General features: G+C 42.9%; 1 protein-coding gene across 1 annotated transcript; it reads right to left on the reverse strand.

Annotated features, from left to right (window-relative positions):
* Positions 1 to 293: 293 nt before the first annotated feature.
* Positions 294 to 5,454, reverse strand: rgs18 (regulator of G protein signaling 18). Its single transcript, XM_030404117.1, has 5 exons — positions 5,203 to 5,454; positions 4,571 to 4,675; positions 4,287 to 4,348; positions 3,520 to 3,686; positions 294 to 2,313 (listed from the first exon to the last, which is right to left on the reverse strand). Exons 1-5 carry the CDS (start codon positions 5,322 to 5,324, stop codon positions 2,059 to 2,061), a joined length of 711 nt encoding a protein of 236 aa, XP_030259977.1. The 5' UTR covers positions 5,325 to 5,454; the 3' UTR covers positions 294 to 2,058.
* Positions 5,455 to 12,174: the final 6,720 nt, after the last annotated feature.

Consider the following 12,174-nt stretch of genomic DNA (forward strand, 5'->3'; position numbering starts at 1 on the left):
TATATACACAAGAGTTTGGGGGGGGTGAACTCAGCGGGATCGCTGACACTTCCAAATTAATATGTATTTGTCTTTGTAAGAAGTATCGCTTGTGAATACATATACAGTAACATGAATAATTCTGCGCTGGGGTTGGTGGGATTTGATAAGGTCTATTAATTTTTCAGTGATTTCGACGAGGGAGCTACACACCATCACAATTTCCCCCGCTAGTGTAATATGCAAACAGTACAGCTCCATTTGTCACGTTTAGATGAGGTCATTCAAACTAATTAATGACACAAAAGGCCTCATTATAGCTGCTTTTGTAAGAAAGTGTTTATTTGAGTTACTCCACATATTAAAGTACACACTGTATATTTTACAAGAGCAAAGGCAACAGTAATGATCATGGTAATACATAAATTATGTGAGATGGTAGCAAACTGAAAAACAGCAATCATAATTAATATAATATTAGATAATATTAGTATTCATATAAGATATATGCATTGTCTCTGCGTCTGAAAACGGGACAGAATGAATCACTAACAGACATGAGAGATGTATATCCCTCATTAAAAAGTTTCGGTGCTCTGCAGACACCGCGGATGCACATTAGTCTGGAGGGGGTCGGACAGTACGAGGGATGAAACCATGAATCCTTTTTAATGAGGTACGGTCAAATTAGCTTGTTCGCCATATCAACGGCATTTATGTTGTATAAGGTGGTATTGCTGGATTGGAAGACGAAGCAGTTGAAGCGTAATGTGTCTGCAGACAGGAGAGAGGCCTCAGTGTGGCTGCCTGTACGGCTGGCTGAATACTGTCAGCAGCGCGGAGGCACTTCGGCTGAGAGTCTGTCCCCGACCGTCCTGTTGTCACTCAAGTTTTGAGATTTGGGAAAGTATAAAAACCGTCAAACTGCAGGCAGTGCAGTGCCTCTGAGAGAGAGAGAGAGAGAGAGAGAGAGAGAGAGAGAGAAGACAAGGGCTCCAGAATAATCTGGTGGCCGCAGGGAATACGCAATTCAGTTTGGCAGGAAAAGTGTGCATTATTTTCAGATAACCACATGCCTCTGACATAGTGGCCTCGTAACCTTTTTCAGTGTATTCCTACAGCTTAAAGGCTAACGGTGTCAGCTGTTATCCCGCTGTGCGGTATGTTTCTTAAAGGAATATTTCAACATCTTGGGAAATATGCTGATTTGCCTTTGAGGCGAGAAGAATGATGCCACACTCATGTTTGTATGGTAGATATAAAGCCACCACCAGCAGCCAGCTAGCTTCGCTTAGCATTAAGACTGGAAAACAAGAAAATTATAGAATAGTCTGCCAGATGAACCCCCAGTAACCAGTAGGTGATTTGTTAATTATTAACGGAGAGGAGATGGGGAGAACTGTCTCTGGTGAGGGCTGAACTGACTGAGGGTTGACCTTAACTTAAACACACTGACACACACACCCGCTGTGTTGCTTGCTAACATTAGTTTACGTCTAGTGTACAGTGAAGTAATCTAGCTGTTAAGGCAGTCTCGGGTCCAGATGTTCACAGACGAGGTAAAGATTGAAAGTTTTAGCCAATCTCTGATTAGTAGTCGGACAAGAAACTGGCAACCAAGGAGGAAGAAACTGGTATAATCTCGTACACAACTCAATAAAATATTAAATAAAGGTTTTGTCATTTTTAATGCAGAGTTCCTATAAATTTTAGATTCTACTGTAGTTCCGTATTTGGTTTGTCGTCGAGGTGTTGCCGTACCTTGATGTCCAAGACAGCAGACATGCTCGAGCACGTGCTGCGCGGATCAGGTAGTGATAAAGCATAATTCCCAAAATGTTGAACCGTTCTCTCAAATTTTTCTTTAATCACCAGCCAGCTGCTATATGTAGGTGAGATAATCCACTGTAACCCTTGTGGTTATAAGAAAATAACACTCTGCAGAAGCAAACCTGTGGATAATAAGCCTCCGCAAAACACACGTTGTGTTCCAACAATTGTGCTGCAAATCAGGGATTATCTCCTATATATTAATCTGTTTCACAGATTGAGCCGCTACGCCTGATATGTTACCACGTGTTACCAGGCCGAAGGTTCATTCGTGGCCTCGCCTCTATCGTTGAACACACAGGAGCGTGACCTTCTGCGAAACATGGTGGCCCCCGGGCCTTTCCTCCTGGTGAGACGCAGATAAATGTCAGACTGGAGGAACCTTGGGTAGGAGTCCTTTTTCATCAGGCTGTAGACTTTCATCTGGGCTGCCTCGAAACAGCTCTTCGTGGGCTGTGCTATGGTCTTCTGGATGGCCATCTTGGTGTTGTAGTCAATGTTGACCTGAGTGGAAGGAAAATAGGACATATTGAAAAAACTCGTGCAGTATTAAGTGAATACGGTAAAGCTAGACTAAAGGAATGCCGTATACAGCGAGGCGCACTCTTTGTCTCGATCTAACTAATGGACTGGGTGGTCAGATTAAGCCTTGAGTTTTTTTCTCAACATAATAATTACAGCATTTATAGCCATGGGATTCAGAAGGGTGTTGCTGCAATGTCAGAAAAATATTATCATGTAATAACATGAGAAGTTTGTTTGTTAAACCAAAAAGTTTTCACATTATTACAAAACACAAACTGATCAGGTTATTAGAAGAACATGTTCTTGCATTTCACAAACATTTCACATTGTAACACGATATTTTCCTTTTTTGCCCATTCCAATCATGTCCATGTCCCCCCCTTTTTTTTTTTTGTTCTTTAATGCCCCCAAAACACCATGTGTTTGTTTATTGTCCCGTGTTGTTGTTTTCATTGTAAGCACTTCATGTCTGTCTTTCCGCGTGGTGTTGTTACTGTCGTGACGCTCGCTTGTTTTGCACCGCATCACAAAAACACAAGAAAGGAAAGAAAGAAAGAAAGAAAAAAATCACGACCGCTGCCAAAGTTATTCATGAGTGTCCACCGTTCGTATTAAAGCGACGCTCGTTTACATTACGACCTCCCTTGAAATCACACGGTGAGTCTTCAGCTCGCCGGTGCCTGCTCCGAAATCTTTCACATATATACACTCATCTAATACTGAAAGTGTGTGGGTGCTGCTCTCTCCAGTTCTGCAGCGGAATGTCAGAAAACCTCAAACCAGACGGCAAACTCTCAAACGGTCAGATCTGCTGCAGGGCCTGAAAGCATATCAGATGGTGGTCGCATCATCCTCACAAAAAGGAATGGAAACCTTTGAAACCGCGGCCGTCTCCTACAGAAATAACCCGACCTGCTTTGCAGCGGTGCATGCACTAGATGGCCTGACCTCAGCGAGCTGTTGCTTGTAGCAGTTGCTCAGAAAGGTCAAGCTGCTGCAGGCTCATGACTGCGTGGTGCTATCAACTCTTCCCACTGATATTTTTATTATGATGACATAAATATTTGAAACCTCCCACACACCTCAGTGACAAATAAAGAAAATGCTAAACCGGCCTTTTATCCTATAGTATGTCGCAACACTACATCCAAGCAGTTGACGATAAATAAACACGCCATGCCGTACCTCTTTAGGGGCGTCCGATTCAATAAAAACTGTATAAATATATTTGGCTTTGGACAGCAGCTTGGTGTCAGAATCGATGGTCTTGTATTCCTCGCAGGCCAACCAGAACTCGATGTTCTCCTCGCTGAACTCTGTCCTGAGGAACTGAGAGAAGGTTTCCACCCCATCTGGTTGTGAGGAAACAGAGACAGAGACGAGCATTGAGTGACTGGAGTGACACAAGAAGGAGACGGACACCTGAAAATGTGTATATTCCGAGCCTGTTGGGTAAATAAAGCTCCCATTTGATTGTAGCAGGGTGTGCCAGGGAATGATACAGACTTTCCTTTAAATCTTCGTCCCAAAGTCATTAAAACGACCCCACTGTACAAACAATTAAACTGTATATATAAACCTTTTATAAATTAAATATACTTACAACATATATACTTAAAATACTTAATATTATTATCTTACTACAGGGCACTGACTATATTAACCATTCCCAAATGAGCATGCACAGTGGTTTACAGTGTTTCGCTGCGGCACTAAAGTGCAACTTCCGCGACTATGAGGAAGTTGCACAGTTTCTGTATTACTATCTGTGCTAACAAACATTAAAAGATGTAGTGAAACTCGTACTGCTCCCCCTCATTAACTATTTATCGCCTGTAGCAGTCCTCAACGGTTTACAATTCAAATGGAGCAACGTTGTTTGACAGCAGAAGGAACCGTTTTGGATGGCGATTTGACACATCCTCCAGAGATTCTGGGGGCTTTGAACTGACCCGAGCGCTTCAGCAGTTCTTCAAAGGAGTCGCTCCATTGCAAAGCTGCCTCCGGTGAGATGCTGCAGAAAAAAGAAAAAAGAAAAAAAAATCAGAGATGCGGTCAGCTCTTCCCTAATGATGCAGCAAAAAAAAAAGAATAAAGGTTTTGGATTCTCATGAGACGTCTGTTTATACAAGTGTGCAATGAGACACAGAGGGTGCTGGAAACTGAGGTTAAAAATGAATAACGCTTGTCAAAAGCAGCGTCGCCTCTGTACGAAATGAATGGATTTTTGCCTCACTTGCTGGGCGCCGTATTTGTCTTTTTAGTGGGACTGACGTTTTCGTGAGAGCCTGACTTGGTGAGGAAAAGGCTGAGTCGGCTCTTCCTCTCCTTGTCTTTCTGCCTGCGAACAGAGGAGAAAACACACATCAACTTCCACAAACTGTCTTGCGCGGCCAACTCCGAAACTGTTCCCCAAATCGGCCAACTTGTCACAGTTGCTCCCCGCAGACACATTTCTTAAGTGGCTTACATGAAACACTATAAATTACGCAACGACTTTGTGGTGGGAGCCGCGTATCCAGACGTGTTTTTAACAAAAAGGCTGCAGAGGCTCATCATGGAGGACTGCTGGGTTTTTTTTTAAAAGTCTAACAGCCTCACAGTCAGCTGCGGCGGCCTTGAAATACACTCAGATAAGGTAAAGCGTTGAAACATCACATCTCTATTATACAAGCGCTATGCTGCCCTTGAGTCAGAGAAAGCCTCTCCACACATATGTTGGCTCGCCTCTTCCCTCATGACAAAAGTTGCACTCCTCTGATTTCTTGATTTCTGACTGCAACTTTTTTACCAAAGCCCACTATGAAATTCCTTAAAAGAAAAAGAACAAAGAAGAGGGAGAATATAACTGTGGTTTTTCACACCAACCTGCTGCTGTCGTCCTTCATCTTTGGTGCCTGCAAGTCTTGTGGACCGAGCATTTTGAAATATGCTTCCTCCTTCGGGGCCATGTAGTTGAATTGAGGAAATAGAAAAAGAAGCGTCTCCATGCTGTTCTGTCTCTGTCAGGCGTGCGAGGCGGCAGGCCACAAATAGCCCGAGAGTCTGAGAAGTTTTTTAACCCATCACTCGATGAACCGCCTCGCCTTTTATAAACCCGCTTATTTCGCTTTTCATTTCCCATACCTTTTTGCTCTACTTCCTGTAACGCCGCAACCACTTACTGCTTACAGCACCTCCATCACTGGTACAGAAACCCCCCCCCCCCCTCAGGTTTAACATCCTGCCGAGTGTTTACTTAGAAATTTGATAAAGAAAGCGGCTCGTTCATTGATTGTTTTTTTTCTCTTGGTTTGTTTTGGCGTGCTTGTGGTAATGTCTTGTCTGTGCACTGTGTAGTTTTGTGGAAGAAACGTAATCAAAAGAGAAAGATCTTCAATGACTGATTTTTTTTCCTGCCTGAACAAACTAAATAAACTAACAAACAAACTGACCTTAGAGGACAACGCAATTTCATACTGTTTTGCTTTGTTTATATGTGGCGGACCCAGCCACTTTTCTAGCTTCAAACAGTGTTCTGGGACCTTATTATCTTCTGAGAACAGCTCGTTGATTCGGTCATGGCAAAAAACAAACGTGTCTGAGTTTGTATTATTACCTCATTAATATTGTAAGTATTGATAATGAAAACAGTGCCCCTTTAATTACAGTGCTCCGTCACAGTTGTTCTGCCGGTTGAATTTTGAGGTTGGGTTAAATTCAGCGGCGTCGCGTTGCTGCGTTGCGATCGAGTGGCCAACACTGTGAATCATATCAAGCCGGCTCATACAGTAAATGTCTTCCGCCAGGGTGAGGGGGCATTATAAGTGAGATTTTATTCTGTGATTCCGATCGCACCACCAGCAGAGAGATGGAAAGAATGAAACGTAATGAATAATAAAAATGTGTCCGAGCAGAGACTGGGCTTCGCTCTTTCCAGAACATCAGAGCCTTAATGGAGAGAGACAAACTCACTGTGACATGGTGGAAAGCAACAGGGAACAGGTGCATTCTGGGGCAGAGTGAGACAAATGTGATGTCTCTGTTAGAGATGGACTGGGACCGTCTTCGGGGAAACCAGTAGAGACCCCTCGACTTCTTTAGTTCTGACAACAAATACACAAATGTCGTGTTTTGCTTGGTTTTTTTTTGTTGTTGCTTTTTTAACGTCTGTCAGATGTTTGCCAGTGCAGAATGGTGTACAGTATGTCCAGTTTGAAACGTTCTCAAGTGTCATGTGTAAAAACTTTGCTTCGGTGCACATACACTGAGAATTAAAGGGTAACTCTACTCATCGAAGTGGGCTTATAGGTCTTGGGGAGTACGACTGTAGAAAGTATAAAGCCTTTCGTGGCTCCAGAAGGAAGCTGATGTACATTTGCATTTTACGGCATTTAGCAGACGCTTTCGTTCAAAGCGACTTGCAGTAATTCATACATACATTCATACACTGCTGGTGGTGGCTGCCGTGCCAGCTGCCGACCAGCACATCAGGAGCAGCTATCCTGCCCAGGGACACTTTGACGTGCAGACCAGGGGAACTGAACACGCGACCTTCCGATAACAAGACGCCGGCTCTGCCCCTGAGCCACAGCCGCCCCATATTATCATATGTATTCTGATAAATTGTCCCCTGCGAACTTGGTGCCTACATTGCCCACAATGCATCTGGGGACCACAGTATTTGTAAGCGTGACACCACTGGATATTTTCAAGGAAAAACCCAATTCCCAGTGTCTTTGTGTTTTTGATGAGACGGCGTTTCCGGCAACCAAAACATGTACTTTTAGTCAAACTGGACGTTTTCCCAACCTTAACCAAGTGTTTCTGGGGACTTAATCTAGATCATCTATCTAGCACAGCATTGTTGGAAAACAGGAAGAGAAAAAAGGAACCTTTAGAAATGTAAATATGTGCAAAATAAACAAACACGACATCTGAGCGCTTATTCTGCCGATTGGCTTGAAAGACATGGGTGGATGCAAAGAGATGCGAATGGGCTCATGCGTAAATATGTCCTCAAGACTTGTGAGTGAAAAAAGATACGTTTCTTGGGGTTGCTAACTAGCAGCTAACTAAAGCTATCGACCTGCTCGATCAGAGCAGCGGTCAAAGCCAAACAAATACAGCGAGGGGGAAAGCTATCATTACTTTTTATACAGTTGATTTCAGGCCGAATCCAGGCCTTTCTCTCTCTTCATGTTAGGAATAACACCCATTGATTTAAAGAGAAAAGTTCTATACCGGAGATGCTCGCACGCAACTTCAGCCCAGTGGGCCGATAAACTGAAGCTGCAGCATCCTTTCTCCTCAGGTAAACTGCTGAATCACTGAAAACAAATTAAGTAGCAGTCATTTAGGCTCTCTGTATGTATTTGCCTCTTGTCAGCACACCAGATGAGACGAATGACGAAATCAATACGCACACAGAGCCAAGAAGGCCCTCCCGCCAGCTGGACACCGACGATTAGGGTTGTGTTATGTGGCCATTTTTATATAATATTCCCATTCACAGTTTTAATTATGACTCTATTTCACCAGCACCAGGTCCTGTGGTTGGTTCTCTGTGCAACGACAGAGCGGGGGCTTGTGCAAAAGCAATTCAAAGTGCCACTGTACTAAGCCATAAATATCATCTGCACAGAACAGCCCGACTTATATGAAATCACATGATCTCTGGTTGACGCCGTTAGCGTCCTGTGCGGTGGCATCACCAAACAGAGCTGTGCATCTGTACAAATATATCTTCATGAGTGTGTTTTGCATGTTGCTTGGTGAAAGGGGAAGTGATGGGCTTGAAACTGCAAAGTGCTGACACGGGTGAAGGGGGAAGGAGGGTTGTTGTTACTTCCTGTCTGAAAACATCTGTTCCTGTAGGTCTAGCCTGCCCCGCACGTCTGCACATTTTGTCACTGAAAACACACTGTAATGAAAAAATACTACAGACTTAACAGAAGCACTGCGAGATGTGCCACACGCACACACGCACTGACAACCACAAAGAAACCTACAACAAACATTGAAACAAAGTTACGGTTTGAATTCTCCTTTTTTGAAAATGTACATAATTTGCAGTACTCCACTTGTGTTCCTGCATCCGAATGAAAATACGCCCCAGTGGGATGTCTTTCATCTGAAAATGGGCCACTTTATCACGCTCAAATGTGATGAAGAGAAAGAAATGTAGGTCTCAGCTGAGAAGCCAGGCATCGATAAGGCCTTGATCTTTCCCGAGAGGGTAAAGCGCGTCAAACCACTACGGACGACTGAAGAAACTTTTTATATTTTGTTTCATCATCTGCCACATTAGATATGCTATTTTATGACATAAAGCTGAGAATTATTACAAGCTTCTTTCCCATTTTTGATATCAAAATTGTGTCATCCACTGATTCACTCATAAATCTCTCTTTTTTTTTTTTTTTCAAGTTTTATCGAGGGCAATGTATGTCAGCTTGGAAATTCACGAGTTGAAATTCACGAGCTTGATTTCAGATGTGAAGAAGTGCAGCGATTCGACAAAACAGGTGGAGGAGTTTGTTTAGGTTCTATACGAGGTGCTGCCCAAAGTGGTGCCAAAAGTTGGCCCGCCATATGTTTTGAGAGATAAAAATATATATTTAAAGGTGCAATATGTAAGAATTTTAGTGGGAAACCCCACTAAAATTATCAACAGAACGTAAAATACCATGTTGAAAAGGTTTCTACTCAAGTTAGCATGTTAACCAGCTAACACTGGCCTGTCGTGATCCAAACCTCTCTTGCTAGAGGTGCATGTTCCTTCTCTACTAGCTTCATTGCTCCCAGAGCTAACTAGCTAATTTTAGCTACTGTTTGCAGCATTTAGCACTAACGCTGGTGAAATGCTGCCTCTATTTGTTCTCATTATGATTTCGACAGGTGGCAAATTATCACGTATTGCACCTTTAGATAAATATGATTTAAAACTCTGTTAATGCTTTTTTAGTTTTGTAAGAAAAATACATCTCCTTCAATATGTAGAATCCCTTTCAGTTTTAAATTTTCACAATCTGAGAACGGAGAGCAGAGTGACATTTTTCAGTCTGCTGGGATCCTGGTACCATCTTTGCATCGTGAAAATGCTACACAATAAGTGTTTGCTTGTGGCCCAGACCCTGCTGTTAAGTTTCAGTTTTGGCACTCGAGGGGAGACCGTTTGAGAGCTCCTGGTTTATGTATTTTGATAAATCCCAAGAATTATATTCCTGTAGGGAACTTATGTTTAGCGGTATGAGTGAGCAGTTCAAAGCTGGGCGTGCATCACATCTGACTTTCACGAAAGAGGACAGAGTTTGTTTCCCGGGCCATCCTAGAACTGAAATCAAGGCTTTTAATTTCCTAAACTCTAATCATAACAGATCAAACTTCCACCTATAAACCAAGCAAAGCCTGTGAGCGTGTGAGTCCAGGCCGTCATCTCGAGATGACTGCTACGCTCATTGCCTGCGTCCACCTGTTGGCGCTTTCCTGTAAAGGGAAAGTTATTATAATCACTCCTGGATCCCTGCGGCTGTTTCCTTTCAGGGAGTGATGAGGCCAGAGCCTGCACCATAATATCAACACCGTACAAATCCTACATTCACATAATAATCCACTCTCCCTCTGCTGACTGGCAGAGCTGTGATGAGATGAACAGTGACACTGATGTCCTGTCAGAGAATTACGCATCAGCAACGCGTCCATTTGAGCCACACGTGTTGATGAAGGCTGGTGTTTGAATCCCATTTCGGCAACACATATGGAACCCGTTCAAATCTGGATATTAACTCCACACTCCGCAACCCACCATGTGTGTCTGCCCATATGCGTCACTAATGAGGAACTCTTATAGAAAAACGATTTGTGAGATTTTTCCTCTCGGTTACCATGTGGGCTGATCATGAGTTGGCGCACAGTCAACTGATGTGGAAATCTAAATTGTAAATCAAATTTGTTTGGCAATTCTCCACCACCGCCACCTGAGATTTAGTGCAATATTGATTTCTTCTCCGCTCTACCAGCTTACAGACATCATGGTGGTTGTTTGTGTGTTGCGAAATACATGTTTCTCACCACTGCACCAACTCAAGTCCGCTCAAGTCGTGTTGACAGTGTCGCCGGGCTAATGACTCTTACCTGGTGGTTGGGTTACCTGTGGGGTGAGCGCAAAACATAACGCCAAATACTATTTGTAACCCGGGTCCCATGTCGCCTCAAACATAAACCCAATTACGTGGATACATAAGCATTAGGTGTGAGATTCATTCACATGGGCCTCATTTGAAGCCTACCTCGACTCCATTAGCAACCCACATGTGGAGACCATTATGGAGGTGTTGTAATGTGGAGTAACCTCAATTATATCATTTCATACACTTACAAAAAATGGGGACTTTTACAGTTTGTGGTCATATCCTTGAACCCATCCAATGTATGTTTACTATTTTTGCACTTCTCAGTGAGTCACCACAGCCTGCAAGCTAACTGTGTAGCAGGCGTGTTGAGTGTACTTTTTTTTTGAGGGGCCAGATTTTGTGAAGCGAAGTGCCAAAGAGCAGGACTATTACATTCCCTATGTATGGCCTAAAAAATGCATTTTCTTTCTAATATTCTCCTCACTTTTTAAGACAAATTGTTTTCATGATTACAAAAGAAACAGTTACATAATGTTGCTTTTAAGCCTGGGTTAAAATATTGTAATGAAATGCACTTTTGTGCTTAGCAACAGACATAACTAATAAATGAGCTAATTTGCCGACCAACAAAATGATCAGAGTTTTAGTGAGAAACACTGAAAGATGTGTTGAATTTGAATGTGATGAATACTAGCTATCTACCTAAGAGCAGCTGCTGTTAGCATCAGTTAGGTGATTTGGTGAGTCTGGTGATGTGCTGCCCAATATTTCTTTTGAGTATGAGTTTGACCGATTGTTACATACTGCGCCTTTAATATCTGTGTGTATATTTACTGAGAAGCCTATAATTAAAGATTTAGAAAAGAAACTATGACAAACAAGATGGCACCTTATGTAAAGGTTGAAGACGGTATTGTTTACTCAGCCACCACTGAGGATATAACTTCTTGTAAATGTTATTTTTCTGCTTAATATCATAGTCAATTATCATATATCTACAGGAGCGGACTATCTGCTGACTCTGCCTAGTCTTAGTCTGTGTAATGACGGGTGGCAAGTCAAGCAACCCAGCTGGATGTTGAATGTTAACTCCATCAGAGCCCCATAATGGGCTCAGCCGGTGTACTGCTTATACAAATCAATGCGTTTTTATAGTGGGGACACAAAAGTGCCGAGAAGAGAAATGATGCAGAGCAGCGGGAACACCCAGAGAGAAAGCAGACACGAGGAAGAGGATCCACATGCGATACATTTTATTTAAAATAATGGTATTTTTCTCCACTCTGCCCAGGATTCTGTATTCCGATCATGAGCTGGGCCTCTCAAATAAAGTGATTTTGTTTTCACAGAAATAAATAAAAGGACACCTTCGTGCTCACATTATGTGATAGCATTAATTGTGTTTTTGATCAGCTCTAATTCAAAATTAAAACTGCATGACAGATTAAATCTGTTAAATTATGCTGTGTTGGAATGGTTCTCACAGGTTTGTACGGTTCACAGCTCTGCGATCTGGCTGTGGGATCTCCCTCATTAGACTTTACAAGAAGGTAGTGAGCTTCCAGGAAATGAGCTCTGCTTTTAGCTGATGCGTCTGAGCAGCAGACAGCCGAGACTGTACACAGCAACATGGCTGCGAGGCGGTGACATCATTTCCCCGTCGATGAGTCACACAGGTGCTCCCTCTGCAGATGAAAGGCGCGTTTGCATTTCGGTGCAAATTGTC

The sequence above is a fragment of the Sparus aurata genome, chromosome 21 (assembly GCF_900880675.1).
Source record: "Sparus aurata chromosome 21, fSpaAur1.1, whole genome shotgun sequence".
Classification (NCBI taxonomy): Eukaryota; Metazoa; Chordata; class Actinopteri; order Spariformes; family Sparidae; genus Sparus; species Sparus aurata.